Below are 17128 nucleotides of genomic sequence, written 5' to 3' on the forward strand. Positions count from 1 at the left end.
GCTGCTTTTCTGCAGTATTTATTCCATGGTAGACACAATGAGTACTACATTTTGACTGGAGGTTGTACATTTGATTACAGCTCCGGGTGCTAAAAGATATGAATTACTGCAAAGAGGTTACTCTACGTCTCCATTAATGCCTGGGTTAATGTCAAATGCTGTCTTTTTTGCCTGTTGTTGAAGTGCAACCACTTCTAATTATTCAATAAGGGGAAGAACCCAACAGAAGGTAGGTTTCTGTGATTGCTCCATCTCTCTGCAATGCCAGTGTATTCCCTAGAGGTCACTAATTAATGGAAGGTCTTCATCAGTTGTGTCCAGGTCGCTCCCTGGGTTTAGGAAGGCACAGGAACTTGAAAGTGGAAATTTCCGCCCAGTGTTGAAACTCCAGCGTCAAGTGTGGCATTACTGCCTTTCACCACTATCACAGTTGGCCTGCCCTGCTTTGATGTTCACTGCACTCTTCTCTCAGCATGTACAGGGGTATTAACAAGGCATCCGGTGATTTCCATGGCTACTGTACAGTGTTTACTTCAAATCCTCTGACTAGCAAGCTTGTGTGTGCATGCCAACACTTTGCTTCGCACAGTAATTCTCTATCTCAGATCACAGCCTGCCTTAAGTGAGTGCCTGTTAAGAAAATGGGAGGCTTTTTAAGGAAAGGTAACCAGTCTATACATTTTATTTTCACTCACTTCATCATAATTTGCAAAGCTGTTTACAAACTTTAGACAACGCCATGTTTATTCCATATCTGCACTGTTTTATGATCAGCTCCTCTGTCCTCTGCATTGAAATATAAAATTGATCATTCATTTAGAACAATATATTTGTGACCTGAAGGCTGGAGCAATTGTTCACAGAATAATGTATTTATTTATTTGTATGTGACTGTTTGTGGGGTGGGGTAGGGTCCAACATGCACAAGATCTGTTGTTGGACACTGTATGATCAAGAACCTGTTTATCTGAATCAATGCTTTCTAAGGGCCAGTGTCAAACAGTTTAATAGCATAGATATTGTATGACTGTTGTATTAACATGTGTTACAGGGCTTATTGGTACAGACCATAATGAGCATGTTACAGACACACTTGAGGTCATCATCAATAAATCAGAGTGAAAGAGAAATCTGGTTTCCTGTGGTAGAGACTCAGGTCTTTTGTCACTGTAGATTGTCCCTTGTCAGAAATCCTTGAGGTTGTGAAGGTCACAAAGTAGTGTCCATCTTTGGCAAATAGCAATGTACTGCATTGGCTGCATGTTTATTCGCAGACAGGTTACAAACTTGGTTATAGTCAGTAAATCTAGGTCTTCTCTCAGTTCCATGCAATAACAAATATTATTTATGTTGACCCAGAGTTCAATTTTCCTATTTTCTTATTTTGTCAGTGGAAAAGCAGCAGTATCAAGGTATTCAGCAGCTGTGAGTTTTATTCAAAATGACATTTTGGTTTCAAATAGCTCCAAGGTTAATAATTACTCAAATTTACAGGAGGCATGCATGATTTAGATAAAATAAGCACCTGTCTGGATTGGACTTCTAAATAAAAACAGTTAATCGTTTTGTACTGGTGTACTTGTAATGGTCATTTTATGGTGCATCTTTTGTCTTAAGGCTACATGCATAATTCATTGTTAAAGTACAGCACAAAATCTCAACATTTTGAACATTCTCAGGGGACATTCAATCTAACCAATATGGCACTTGCCCATTAAAGTAGTTATGCAAGTACTATATTTTGTACATTTTCATTTTGTAAATCCACCATAATAGTTCTGTTGCTGTTCAAACAGGGCCAAGTAAAAGGTACTTTTATATATGTGTGAATAAAGGTGTATAAGAGAGTAAAATTAGGCTTAGATTTGCCCCAGCTTTCTTCATTATAAGAAAAAGAAAAGAGTCCATCTTTGAGACTTGAAGTCATAATACAAATGTCTTATGGATTCTCATTTTTAATTTTTTCATTCACAGAGAGTGCACCAAAAATTTCATTGTGCTTTATGTACAATGATAATAAAGGAATTCAAGGACAGGCACCATGGCAGTTCAGCTGAATGCATTTGGGATGTTTATATAAAATTTCTATGGGTATGGGTTAAATGGTATTTTCAAGATTGAAAGATGTTCCTAATGAAAAAATAACCACTAAATTGCAAGAGCAGTGAGTCAGATACACCAATCAGACTAATGGATAGTGTTTTTGAAATGTCAGTTTAACAAATACAATCCCCAGAATATACTTTGCATGATTCCCTGTGCTGCAGTTTTAATGTTAATTTATTTACAGACCAAATTATGATATTGCTGCTATTTTTTCGAAATTCATCTCAAATGATGAAAACATTTTGGGTGAATATTTCACTTCCTAGCTGAAGGGACTGAAGAAGTTGTGCTCTCCTGAAAAGAGTCAAATGTCAGTAGATATTTCTCACCCCATCCATCCTAGGTGTTAGAATGACTCACTGGCATGATACAAGTGACATGACATTATGCCTTGTGCTGTAGGACATGACCAACATTGCTATGTTTCTGTACTTTACTGTATACACTAACATGGTACATATAGGAACATACTGTATAATATATTCCGATATAATCTATAGAACAAGAATTCTGAAGAGCCAGGCTACATCTCACACAGAACAACTCTAATTATAGCTGCGAATCAGCGCTCCAAAACATAACCTGAGGGTGACAAGGATTGATTCTTCTCCTTCCAGCTTTTAGAGACTGGTTTCAAAACACTAGAGAGAACTTATTTAGGTTAATCTAAAGTACCACAGAAGAAGAACACATGTTTACAGCTGTGCCAGTTGATGCGGTTTAGCCGACTCCACATTCTCTTTCAATAGCTCATGATGCCATAATTCAGAAGTCATGTGTATTTAACAACAGATTTTTATCTGTCTGGTTCACTAATTCATAATTTCCAGTTAACCCAACACTCACTGGCTGCAATTTTTCCCATGGGACAAAACATGGCACAATATGTGTAGACTGAAAAGTTAGGGAAATACGGTTTGCATAGGTACAAACAATAGATGGCATATCAAGGCTGTGAAGAAAGATAGAATATGGGGAAACTGTCACATACACAAGGGATCAGTGCATGCGGTTGGTTATGGTTGTGGGGAACTAATCTGCAGAATATGTCAATGTAAAGAGGCTCATTGCTCAACCCACAGAAACAGAGAGACCACTAACACCTCCATCTTCTGGAGGACAGAGATGTATTCCTTTCAGTCTCACTGATTTTCAGTCTCAAATTTCACAGTAACACTGCATAAACTAACATTCACATGCAATTGATATAATGCCAAAAACAAGAGCATTAAAATGTAAAGAGAATTGGACTGAAATGTCAACAAGAGTTTCGTTATGAAGCACAGAAACAACCATGACTATTGTAGTTGTCATTATGTTTAACAATGAGTGTCATCCCATGTGTTGCTCAAATAATAGTATTAAATACATTTAGCGGAAAAATATTTATGACTCATTTGTTGTCCCATTTGATTCTGAGACACCAAAACACCAGTAAATGTGCACATGAGCCATTTCACATATTGAAAGAAAAAAAATATTTTTGAAGAAGTGCTTGATAATGCATCATATAGCTAAATAGTTCCTGATTGCAAGTAAATTCAGTACTTTTCTATTATAGCTATAAAACTCACAAAAGTTGTGTCAGTTATGAAAAAGATTTCTTTTGTATTACAAAATCACTCATTTAAATAAATAACAACAAAAAAATATATAATTGTCACTTTTGAATGTATCAGTTGCTCAAATAATTAACTAAAGTTGCTACTATTTTCAAACAAAACAAATGAAAACTGTAAAATGAGCATTCATAGCTTCCTCCTTAAAAATAAATGTTTTTATAAATTGTCCCAAAAGTTATCAGAACCTTACAAAAAGGGGTTTGTGAAACAAAGGCCTTATAACTATTGTCATTAGGCCAGCTAAGGTGAATATATTGCAGAGACCTATTGTGTTTTTTATGTGACTTATGTAACTAGCTTGCAAATTTCATATTGTATTATAAAAGATATCATGCATTGTAATATGATTTATTTTCAAGTGTTTTATTTTAAGGTCTCAGATAATTTAGACAACTACATGTGCAAGGAAATGTGAGAATATTAGTAATTTATTCAGCTAAATACATGTTATTGATCAGACAATATAAATAAGAAGAATAGAAGCAATGTTTAATGGGGTTCACACTGTTACTATACACATAAATAGTGAGGATCCAGATAACTTCAAAAATAATAGTCCTGGTATTTTAACGGTGGTGAACATTTGAATTTGCCCTCCATTGTTCTCATGCATGCCAGGTTTGGCAAGCAGGGGCATGTGTGATGTAGCCTTTTGCCAATGAAAGGAACCTGGAGACAGAAAGAGAAAATACCATTGACCCTAATGCTTACAAACTTTCATTTAAAATTATACCATTCCAACACAATCACATAAAACCATTTAGGTCACACTTTGTAAACAAGCTATACATGTACACATATTACTGTGCAACTGTAGGCAAATACTGTACTACACATGTAATTACATAAAGGATTAGGGCTGGACTTGGAGGAAAAACACAAGGAAAGGGGCTACAAGATAATGTGCAATAGCATAATGCTATAATTTGTGTCCTGCATTACAATTTGATAATGTGTACTAAAACAATGTGCTATGCAATATAAATAATATAATTACACAGGTATAAATTGCCTACAAAGAATGATATGAGCCCAGCATTCAGTACAAATCTACACAAAGTGTCACACATAATTACACTGTGGGCTACACATTGGGCTATTATCAACCTAATAAGAAGTGGGACCAACATTTATCGATGAATTACAGTCTGGTAATTTCTTGCTATTTGTGATTTAGCATGATAGTTACACACATGGTTTAATGGTATGGTTGTAGTGATTTTTGTATGGATGTATGGTTTGAGCCATGGCATGTCAACAAGTTGGAGGAGACCCCATTTTCACTGATCCATGGAGCTGTGGTGAAATTGTGATGGAGGTAAATGATTTGTTTCTGTGGAGAACGCCTTCTCTTTACATGTAGCTGAGCACAATGCATTCCCATCAGTGACTTCTTTTAAATGGCTGATACAGAGTGCAACAGAATGGTAAAGGATAACAAATAAAAAAAATGTATGCATTGCATGGGTAGCCTAGAGGGCCAATAGGATGTGATGACAGGGAAAAGAGAGGGATGAAGAGATGGAGGGATGGGATGGGATGGGATGGAGGGATTTACTCACTTTATGGCTCATGGGGTGGCAGTCTTCCCCTTCTTGTCCCATGGGCATGCACATCCGCAAACTCCGAATCCACAGGCTGACCGCACAGCACATCCCTCCTCCGCACTGGGGGTCCCTCTCACATGCCTGCAGAGAGCATAGAGACGTGCTCACAGACAGACAGCCACTCTGACATCACTGTGACGCATATACACACGTCAGGCTGATCCACCTGCACATGCAGGTTACAGTCATGTACGCGTTCACGAAGCAGCACGGACCCACACAGATACATACGTGTATAAACATGTCATAGTGAAACTCACACAGACACACGTACATGTTTTCTCTCCCACATCCAATTGTTCACACAAACGAGTGTAACTTTACACATAACTCACAAATGTACACACATGTGAACAGGCATATCACGCTCGCCCGTAGGTAACACTCATGTAGGTACACACACGTATGTATTATATATACACTATATACACACTTGTCACACACATGACACATGTACATAGAGAGACAACATACAGACATATACAGTATACAGGATATACACAACACACACACATATACAGTATACAGGCAATCACATTTACATCAAACTCTTACTGGTCATTTGAGTAACAATTTTCACTTATTCTCTTAGTTTTTACTCTTTGCTGGTCCAGATTTATTTTCCCACAGATATAACTGACCAAGGAAATTTGATATTTATCTCCCAAAGACATGAATTGTGCTGTTGCTGAATATCTAATAAAGGGTGAGAGTATATAATGTATATAATGTTCATATCATTTTTCAGTCTCTACATTGTTTGTATAAATGATTGTTTGGGCAAATTATAAAGACAAAGAACTCTTCAAACTCTGTTTTCATCATACAGTTTCGAATGAACTTAGAAAAAGTCCATCAGATGAGTATTACATGATAGACTATTCTACTCACCTCCTATAAACTGCAGCACAGAATTTCATGGCTTAAGAAGCAGGTGATTTACTGTGACAGCTTTAGAAACAGTTTCGTTTGCGTGAGATTCATGCTTCCGTGCTTCTGTCTCAGTCTACATTAGGGTCCCAAAATGACTACTGTGACCTGACAGTACATACTTTCTATGTTGGTGAGAATCATAGCTCTTTACGAACCGAGTTTTACTTAAGAGATAAGAATAATACATAATAATATGAATGCTGTCATGGATGGAGACTGAACAATACTGGTAATGAGATATAAGTATCCTTTACTATAACACTGAATCCAGAAATGGGATGAATTTCCATTCCACGCATACTGTGACATTTTAATTGCTTGGGTGTATTTTTTTAAGTCACAAAAAAGAATTGATTTGTTTTGCATTTTGATTGAAAATTTACAAGTTTGAGTATCTTGTACAATATCTAATATATCTGTCTCTTGCACATATTAGCCACATTCTCACATTGTTAAATCTGAATCTGAATTTCAGTTGTCTTCCTCGATACGAACTGTGTTTTGTGATTAGCTCAAATTACTACAAATAAACGCGCTCCTGCCAATTAATGTACTGTGTGTTAAAGAATGAAAAACGTAAATTCTCCCGATGTTTTGGGTGGATGAGCACACTGAAATACGTGGTATGTTAATAAAACACAAATACAAAAATTAATATAATTGTGTGTAATAATTTGTACTTGGAGATGCAACGATGCAACTACAAAAATTGTCAGTTTATTCCTGTTTCATTTTTGGACAGTGTCTCTTTGTAAATCATAACTGAACACACTGTGAAGGCTTAGAGAGGTTAGTTCCCTTCCTCTTGCAAAAAATAAAAATGGCCATACTTTGAGATAAAACCACCAAAGATTTTTCCAACCATTCCCATGCCATTGAGGATGTAGTAAGTCTGATTCTTGTAACCTGACATTAGTGACTGACTGAAGGCAAATTGTGATCCTTTGACCTGTGGATGGTTTGCTGCATGTAGAGGTTGCTTACCATCATTTATATCAGATATGGCCTCTGAAGAGCACTGTGCCCCTGGTTGTATATTTACTGCTAGGTTTGATTACTTAATTGGAGTCAGTAATTGCCAGTTAAAAGTGACCTCTTAAGTCTTTCTGCATTGTTGGATCCCTCCTTCAATACACAGATTTATCAAATTTCTTAATTAACCCCTGTCAGAAAATTAACTGTAGAAAAATTAATCAATTTTAGATCTACTGTGTACTGTACTGTAAGTGTATAGAGAACATAGAGAACATACACACATGCACATATATTTATAGATCACACATAAAATAGCAGTCATCATTCAACAGGTGTGAAATAATGAAACACCTTCCATAGCACAATAGACACGTCCTGAAGCTGAAGTGCTGAGCACTGTGTATAACAGCACACAGAAGTAAAATTGTGTCATTGCGTGTCAAAAGAGTTTGTTACTTGCAGTTTATCCATGAGTATAATATTGGCAGCAGCAACAAAAACAGTAATAACTAAGACAGTGACAACTATGAATTAGTACAAGAACTAAGGTACTGAACAGTGCCTGCATGTGTTAAAAAGAGGAAATGCATTCTATACTATTCTAACCATCTGCTGAAAAGTAAACTTGAATTGACAGGGAACTCAAAAAAGAACAGTTTCTATGTTTCTGGCTCCAAAAGGAGTCCTTCTGTAGTACTCCAGGGCTTAGCACACATTTTCATTCCTGTGTGGTCCTCTCAGCAGAGCCAAGCTCTCTGTAAGTGAAGGAATCACTCACCCCAGTGATGACTGCGCTGGATCCATGGGAAACGAGCAGCAAGCAAAAGAGCAGGGAGAAACTGGACTTCATGGTGGCGAAAGATACCTAGACTCCTCTTGCTCCAGCGTTGTCCAGGCTGAGAGAAGCAGCGGGAGCGTGAGTGTGTGTGTGTGTGTGCGTGCGCGCGCGTGTGTGTGCGTTGTGGCCTCCAAGCTCTCCTGGTGAGGGCAGAGAGTGAAGGAGACTTATAAGCCCAGCCTGCCATTGAGGCATTCAATGAGTCATTTGCACCAGCAATGTTTGGAATATGAAAAAAAGAAAAGCAATCCAAGGTAAGGCACCGCACACCAGGATCCTTTCTGGCATTTCTTGCTGTCACTGCGCCATTCAGCGGAACTCATTCTTACATTCGTCACCCAATCTTTCTCTCATCCTCTATAACCTCCTTGAACAATACTAAAAGATGTCTTTTGCTCTGTCTAATGAAAGTCACTCCCTTATCACTGAAGTCCCACTCTGAGGTCCCTGCATTTACAGCACTCATTAGGTGTACCCATATAACACACCAACATGTTTACTGAAAATGATGACAGATGTAGTCATGTAACATTACTGAATTTGTTCTCGTACAGACATTATTTTTTAGGTTTTTGTTTGATTTTATATTTGAGCTTTGCAGAAGCCAATGGGCACACTATGTGACAGCGCTCAACCTTGCAACTGCATACTCTTTATCAATTAATTATGAATAACTCAGGAAAAATTATTTGCGAAATAAGTTTCCCTTTTGTCTCTGTCAAGGCTATGCAATTTTCCAAAGTTGCCATTTCGGTTTTTGAAAGGCTCTGCTTCAAACTGCAGGGTAACAGCAGCTGCTCTATGTCCCTGACTCTAGGGGACATTTTTTTTTTCCTTTGACAACATTGATACCTTTTAATAATGAGTTGTCATGAAAAGGTAGATGGTCAAGTGAAATGAAAGCCTTGTTGGGGTAGAATTCGTGGAAGAGAAATGTCAAAGTAGGAAATACTTCATCAACACTGTTGTGGGATATATAGCCTGAGGAGGTGTAAAAATCCTTGGACGTGAAGAACAGAAGGTCAGTGAAGCACACTGTTTTCATGCTGCAGACGTGCCACAATGCTACCTCATTCAATTACAGGCTAGGTTTGTGCTAACTGTGTACTGCAGTGATGCAGGGTTGGCCAATAATTCAAATATGCATCTCTCACATTGATTCCGCATATATTCGATGGACCGTTCTTCAACAGTTATGCAAAAGGTCCGAGTAGTTACGTGGATAATGACGTTGGGGGTGGTCCCAAAATGTGCTGTTGAGTGACGTCAATCAGATGCATGGTCTGTAGATTCCTTTTTTGCTCCTTGAACATAACCTGACGGGAAGTCTGACTCCGTGCCGTGTGGGACCAGAGGGCCAACAGAACACTGAGGTGACATGGGGAGTTGTGACATTACAGACCGGTGGGATGTTGTGGGACCTAGGGCAAGTGTTGAAAGTACCTGGATGTGAGAGTGTGACCCCAGTGCTCTCTGTCTATCATTATCCGACATGTAGAAAATTATTAGCACTGAGCAACAAGGTCAAGGAGCCCTTTGTGTTAGGGTAGCATTAGCATTGTTAGGGTAACTATTAATGAAAAATAAAATTAAAAAAAATGATTCCAGAGCCATCATTTTACTCAAAAATAATAATGAAGAAAATAAAGATAAAAATAGTGCTCATATGCACCACACTTCAGTTAAAAAATAAGTGGGAAAATATAAATATAAAATATGCATTTGATATAATGTTATATACTAGTATACCTATATATAAAGCTATTTAGAGCTATTAATACTTAACAATGTGTAATATAACCTTGATACACATGTCAAAGGATCATAATCAGATAAGCATATAAAAGATTTTTACAATGACATCTGTTCTGTGCAGATCTCTTATGATTTATGACGACAGAGAATAGAGGAAGCATACTGACATGTATTGACATGCTGCCACTTAGTTTGAGTATGAGCACTGTGTATTTTGTATTGCAGTAAAACATCCTTTGTATTTGTAACCATCAGCAGTGAAGCATGTCAGGAAACATGACTAATATTTACTGTGGAGGAGACCTATAGGAAGCAAATGTCATGTAATGTCAATGTAATGTCAAGAATGTACCTATCATTTGCTGTTTCAGATACAGTGTGTAAAAGGTCATTTTGCATTTGAAGCACAGACAATTCAAAATATATGGGAAAATAAATTTAGACCACCTTTTTCTAAGATGTAGGTTCAAAATGTCCCAGTTTAACTAGCTGTCCTGGCTTCTTTAAAGAGTACCTTATACATGGAAAATTGTACAGGAAGCTGTTGGGGAAACAAGGAAAAGGTTCAGATGCAGCCCTGAATCAAATTATGATTGAAGCAGTCATTTTATACTAAGGAAAACATGCAAAACCAGACGCTTTTTAAAAATAAAGCATATCCCAGGGATTTCCAAGGTTGGTAACATCATAAAAAGCATACTAATTTGAAAACTTTGGTTTATAATGGGAATTCAGGAAAATGTCACTGAAACAGCATCTGTGATCAGCCAGAGGGATCTTTTTTGAAGTGGACTTTTTTTAAAAAATTGGCTTAATCTCTGGTACCATCTGATTAGTCAACAGTATTTAATTCATGGGGTGCTATAAGCCATCATTGTTGGTATCTTGTACACATCCTGTACACATCCTGTCCCCGTACTGTCGCTATACTTGCTGTATGCACTTTTGTAAGTCGCTTTGGATAAAAGCGTCTGCTAAATAAATAAATGTAAATGTAATGTAAGAGCATGCCCAGGAGAAAATGGAGGCAAAAATAGCTTTTTGATATCAATTCCACTTGTCAAGTGTGAAATAATACTGCTGTGTAACCACAAGGATTATCGCACAAGGTTCATGTCTTTTGTTTTTTTAATTTACATCATCAAAAGCCACAATGAAGAGGTTTGCAAGTTTTCTTTTTAGATAATCATTTTAACTGACCCCTGTCTCACTTCTCACATTATCATTTCTCATCAGTGACATGTGTGGCATCCAAATAGCCACCCAGTGCAACCAGGAGTAGCCATTGTGGGCAAAAGTTGAAAAATAAATCAGATTCTGTAGGAGCTGAAATGCCAACAGATAAACTATGGGTACACTCATGTTCTGCTATGTTCTACTGTGCTGGAAGTCACTCTGGATAAAAGAGTCTGCTAAATGAATGTAATGTAAATATAGAACACAAGGAGAATAGAACTGAATGTAATGAAAAGTGAACTCCCATGTTCAGGGAGGTTAACACAGAATGCTGAAGAGCATTTTAAACCAAGATGGAGAGGTGAAGACTTTAGTGTGGTGTGTTAGTGGCAAATGTGATATGTGAAATAAATGTAAGAATGTAGGTGTTGGCATGGTGGCCCAGGGAAAGACACAAATCACAAATGAATATGAATTCTTCTTAAGTGTCCTTTTTCCATTCCAACTCAGATTTTATGGTACCAGTCTTAAAATGGACAGACAAAGATTGTGACTACGATCTTCAAATATTCATCTTGTAATTTCACCTAGAATGCAGAATGAAAAGCTTTTTCAGATGGTTCTTACTTACCCACAGCCATACCACCCTGCAACACCCTCCTGCTTGATGGCTGAAACTAAGCAGTGTTGGGCTTGGTTAGTGCTTGGATGTGAGACCTCCTCCAAAAACCAGGTTGCTGTTTGAAATGGTGTTGGTGGGCCAGTAGGGGACAGTCTTCCCTCTGGCCCAAGTAAATCCATTGCTGCAGCGCAGTGATGGAGATGCCACCTTTCATGTGAGATGTTAAACCAAGGTCCTGACTCTGTGGTCATTAAAGATACCATGGGATTCCCCAATGTCTAAAGCCAGATTCCCCCAGACTAAATGAATAAATAATTCCCTCCCTCAGGCTCTTTGTAAAAAATAATTGGTTCTCAATTGACCCTATCTGATAAAGGTTGACAATAAAATATAAGGTGAGTCAAAACTCTACTGCCAAAGCCAATAAAAAAATTAAAGATGCAATCATGTAAGGCAAAAGTAGTTAGTTAAGAGGGTGCATTGCATTTGATTTCCAGAAAGTCCAAGGACAGTATTTGTGAATTGGCAAGAATCCCAGACATCCCCTTGTCTTAGCCCTAGTTCAAAGCAAAAACATTTAAACATATATACATTATGTTACTTCCTAAAACAACAAATGTGTTAAGCGTCATCTCTGATATCTTCATGAAATTAAGATACTGTCTTCTATGGCCTTTCGTGTTGTTGGCAGAGAACAACAGATTTTCTAACACAGCCTCCATGTTTGGCTACATTGAACTCCTGCATTAGTACAGCTCAATACTCTGAAATGCAAGTGCTATGTTCCTTTTACAATTTTACATTACTACAACTTGCACCATACTCTGAAATGTAGTAGCAAGTCCGTCCCCTCATTCCACTGTCAGCAGCACAGTAGCCTATGTGTGTGGACAGGTATGCAAGTTAGGTTAGTTATTATGGTTGTTAAGCTACCACATGTGTTTCAAAGAAGTTTCACAGTTTTGCATAGCCAAAGCTATATGTAGAAGGTATAGTCAGACAGAAGCTGCAGACAGATAGAAAGTACAGATAGTTTTTTTATACATATATTTCCCTTGGCAACAACCTCTCTTTCGTAAGTGTTCATGACTTATGATGATGCTGATTTGCACATTATACTGCATATTAAACTTACTGTGCAGTGCAGTTAAACTGGGTGCTGTGTGAACTTAGTGATCACAATTCATATATCTGAATTCAGCTAACTATTTCTGATATGGTAATGCTCCTCCTAAATTCTACTCAGTCAGCCAAGGCCGCCTTTTAGTACTGTTCTCCCAAACAGCTGTTTTAAATGCCTGGCTTCTCTGAGGAAATGGTGCCCTGAAGATTTTCCTCAGAACAAGCCATTCTGAGTGTCTAAATTTAGATATTCTCAGCCCACCGGAGTACAACTACAGATTTCATCAGAAAAGGGACTGTCCAAGCCAAAATTATCCATTATTGTGTATACAGGCTCTCCAAGCACTTGAATTTATTCATAAGAATGTCTTGCAGTGCATAATGTGAATACTGTTGTGTCTGCTTTGATGTTGTTATAGTGGTTTTTAACTGACATCATGTGAGAAAATAGTTTAACATATGAGTTTATCAGCACACATACTTCATCTAGAGAAATCTTGAAAGTGCAATCTTGTGAAGTCAGGTAGATGCAAATAGAGTTATCACCGAAAAGTTGTCTTTAACAGACCTGTCATCATCTCTGTTACATGCAGAGGGGGCTATTTTTAGATCTGGGTTCTTTCCTCATTCCCTGGCTTGGGGCTAGAGAGAAATCACAGCAGGTATCAGGATGGTAGAGTTTGCGAGTATGACTGACAGGAAGTTCAAAGTGTCTCCATGTGTCAATGGCTATTATTGTACTTCTCCAAGAATAACATAAATAAATTAAAAGAAGCCCTATTCTTTTTCCTTACATGAAAACATTTATAAATAAATATCAAAATATTTCATTTTTAAAACAGCACAATATTTTATTTATATTCTTAACTTTAAAATATTCACATTTTTAAACATGTAAAACAAGGTTAAGACTGTGGTGTGGAGCAGATAGTTTAATCTAAACTATTCCACTTCTTGGGAAGAACAGCTCATGGCCATAAATCCTCTCCCAGGCACATCCAATTACATTTTAATTTACTGTATATATTTACACAAGTTCTCAAACGATACACATGTTCATGTGTGTGTGTGTGTGCGGTGTGTGCTGTGGCTTCTCTGTAATACATACTTTGATGAGTTTTTAATTGGTTGGTTTGCCGTGGGCGGAGAGGAAAGGGCCCTTCACAAGTAGAGGAAAGGATACAGGAATGGCATCCGCCCACATAACCTTGTCTCTAACCACTACATCACTCTGTTTGGCCTCCCAGCAGAGCTCACAGCGTGTGAATGAATCTTTCCAGTGGATAATCTGACACTATCTCCATGACACCGCATCCTGTGCGAGAGGCAGAGGTAAATCCCGGTGTTCCTGCATTCCCTCCCACTGGGATGATCTTGCTGAGCGGATTAGCAGGGCATGGGGGAACGTGAAGCATGGGATTCCATCAAACCACTTGCAAACAAGTTCCTTGCCGATTGGGCACTGGCAGTAATCCCACACTGTTATAGCCCCTCTGATGTTTGATCAGTTCACCAAAGTCTAATGGCAGATTACTTTCTTTTAAATGGGGCCTTTAAAAGATCTTAAACCACTGTATGGTCAGTGGTGTGTGTGTGTGTGTGTGTCAGGGGGTGGTGGTAACTCACCTCATTCCTCACCAATATAAAGCACCAAACATCATTAGACTCATCACGTTGGGTGGACCACACCTAATATAATAGGAATCACTGAAAAGATTTTAAAAGATTTGGAGAAGTCTCAAGCCATTTGCAACAAGTGCCACAGGTCAATACAACGATACGAAAGACTTCCTGTCCTGCAGCACAGCATCATTGCATTGCACCAGTTACCTGGTTTGCTTCCATACTTAATTGATTTTATTGAAAAATTGACATGAACAGCACCTATATTTAAAGGTCTGTCCTTGTCTGTCTGTTTCTTTGCTTGTTTATGGATATGTGTGTAGGTAGCAGAGAAATCACAAAAGAGCAGAGAGAGGAGGAATGCCACGAGCAGTCTTTGTCCTGTGATTGTTTGTGGTGATTAATGAAGACCTTGTCCTCGGTGAAAGGTGCATTAGTGTGGCTATATCTGAATGTACTCATCAGCATTTTCAATATCATTTGTTTACATTACTTCAGCTACCTTCACTCAGATGCCTTACATACAATGGCTTATACAGCTATATAAAACCCAGAAAGGCAATACAGGATAAAAGTTAGAATGGAGTGTTGATGTTAGACACATATACCCATTAATTTAAGTCTGACATCATTGGTTTCTAGGTTAGGAGGTAAATATGTGTGTTTCTATATCTGTATCTGTATCTGTATCTGTATCTCTATCTGTCTTTCTCTCTCAGAGAGACAGATAGAGCATCCATTCATGAACACATAATTGTAGTTTTCTCATCATCTCATACAGACAAGTGCATTGATGTCAGTAGTAACTATTTTCTTTTTGTTGGATGAGATTGGCCTTGGGAACAGCTGGTTCTTTTCCACTGTTGATTTGTACGCCTTCAATAGACTAATTCTTTTTTAGATGTACAACTACCAGATCTATAATAATTGAACTTAAAAATGCATTGTCTTTGTCATTGGGTTAGCCATACAGATCATTTAAAACCAATTACTACCACAGAGATTTCTTTTGGCAGGATGTCTGAGATTTCTCATCTCATCAAAACACTGGTTTCTTTCTTAACACTAGTTTTATTACTTATATTTTCACTCTGTATTAGCTGCATTTCTCCTTTCCTTTAAACATGCTGCACCTCATGGCAGAGAGAATGTCGGCATGGGCACATTGGAAGTAGTTGTATCACTACCCCACCAGTTATGCTAAGGTTGAAAACAAACGTGTAGAAATGTGTGCATGGTCTCTGTGCAACATGTTCTACACATTCCCATTCCTAACACAATATTTATGTCTTTGAGTCAAAGGAAACCTCTCTTAATCTCAAGTAGACAAATATGTCTAGTGGTTGATACCTCTTTCATTTGCGAGATTTATTGGTTCTACCACAATTCATATGGTGGTTAAGACACTCTCATTCAGTGACTATACACACATTATTTTGCACAATAATACATCAAAAAGAGCAATGTCACCATTCATCCAGTTCATCAATTAAATGAAGTCCTACATCCAAGGTTAGCATAATTACTGAATTTCATCTGACCAATTCTGTTTTTCCACCTTACAACTATACTACTGTTGAATTAAGCAGTACTCCTTTATATATGGTATATTTTTACATGTAATTCAAATTTGTAATGTATTCGAGCATACGTCATTGTCACAACCAGTGTCAGATATAAATCTGCTATAGTGTTTAATCCTTCATATTCCACACATGTTACAAGCCATCACTTTTTTTTATTTGCTTTACCTTGCAATGTAATGTCTCTAAAATGTCAAGGTCTTTTGTAATGTCTGTGAAAGTGGTTCATCTTGTTAAGCTGTTTGAGCTTTTCAACTTTCTGTTTAATTGTGCTAAAACATAATTGCTATGCTAAGAAAAAAGCTGTGTACAAAATTATTTTTCTTTTCATGATGCTGAGGTGCCTGACATAACCCTTCTCTTTTGAAAACATAGCGCTTGACAGAACTCTTCCAGTGGTGTGGGAAACTCACCTTGAACACACGATGTTTGTTACCTTGAGGTATGACGCCCAAGTCCTTTCTCTTTCAGCACATTCAATACCCACGCTGAAACGCTGTATCACAAGGTTGCAGGATATGGCTTATCAATTCTGAGGGAGTCCTTGATTCTCCAACAAAAGAATCTGTTCACATTCACTAGCACTTACATTTGCATTTGCAGGCAGATGACCATTTCACACATATTCACACACACAAAGACCCTCTTACAATGATGAAACTCATTCTTCTTGAAATGACGGTGAGAACACTTGAAAGTAAAAACGAGCGCTGATGTTGATCATCAGTAGGATCTTATACTCTGATTAGCGACTGTGGTACTGTGGTGTATCTTATGTTTGCTTAGAGTTGCACTGGTTTCTGTGTTCCATTCAAGCATATATGCCTGACAGTCTTTTGAAGGTAACCCCCTGGGGCATACAGAGGGCACAGAAGGGTGTATTCAGAGAACCGAACTCTGGTGTAGTATTCCAGTTAAAATGCATCTGCAGAAATGTAGGCAATATGTCACATGTGACAGAGGCACACAGCAAAGGATAAGGGTTCAAAAGAGTGCATAAAGGAAGTTAGGCTGGTTCTGTGTTTGAAAAACTGTCTGAATAGCATGCTCTCTTTTGCTTTGGCTAAGCTTCCCTACGTTTTGTTGTGTTTCCAGGGCTGCAATATTTCCGCAAGGCATTATGCAGTGCATCTGTTAGGACAGTATATTTGAGGTGAACATACTGA

At 37.9% G+C, this 17128-nt stretch overlaps 1 protein-coding gene across 1 annotated transcript; it reads right to left on the reverse strand.

Annotated features, from left to right (window-relative positions):
• Window positions 1-4271: 4271 nt before the first annotated feature.
• prok2 (prokineticin 2) lies at window positions 4272-8093 on the reverse strand. The gene is made up of 3 exons (XM_036532380.1): window positions 8022-8093; window positions 5291-5416; window positions 4272-4397 (listed from the first exon to the last, which is right to left on the reverse strand). The coding sequence occupies exons 1-3, from the start codon at window positions 8091-8093 to the stop codon at window positions 4272-4274; spliced, it is 324 nt and encodes a 107-aa protein (XP_036388273.1).
• Window positions 8094-17128: the final 9035 nt, after the last annotated feature.

Source organism: Megalops cyprinoides, chromosome 6, assembly GCF_013368585.1.
Source record: "Megalops cyprinoides isolate fMegCyp1 chromosome 6, fMegCyp1.pri, whole genome shotgun sequence".
Taxonomy (NCBI): domain Eukaryota; kingdom Metazoa; phylum Chordata; class Actinopteri; order Elopiformes; family Megalopidae; genus Megalops; species Megalops cyprinoides.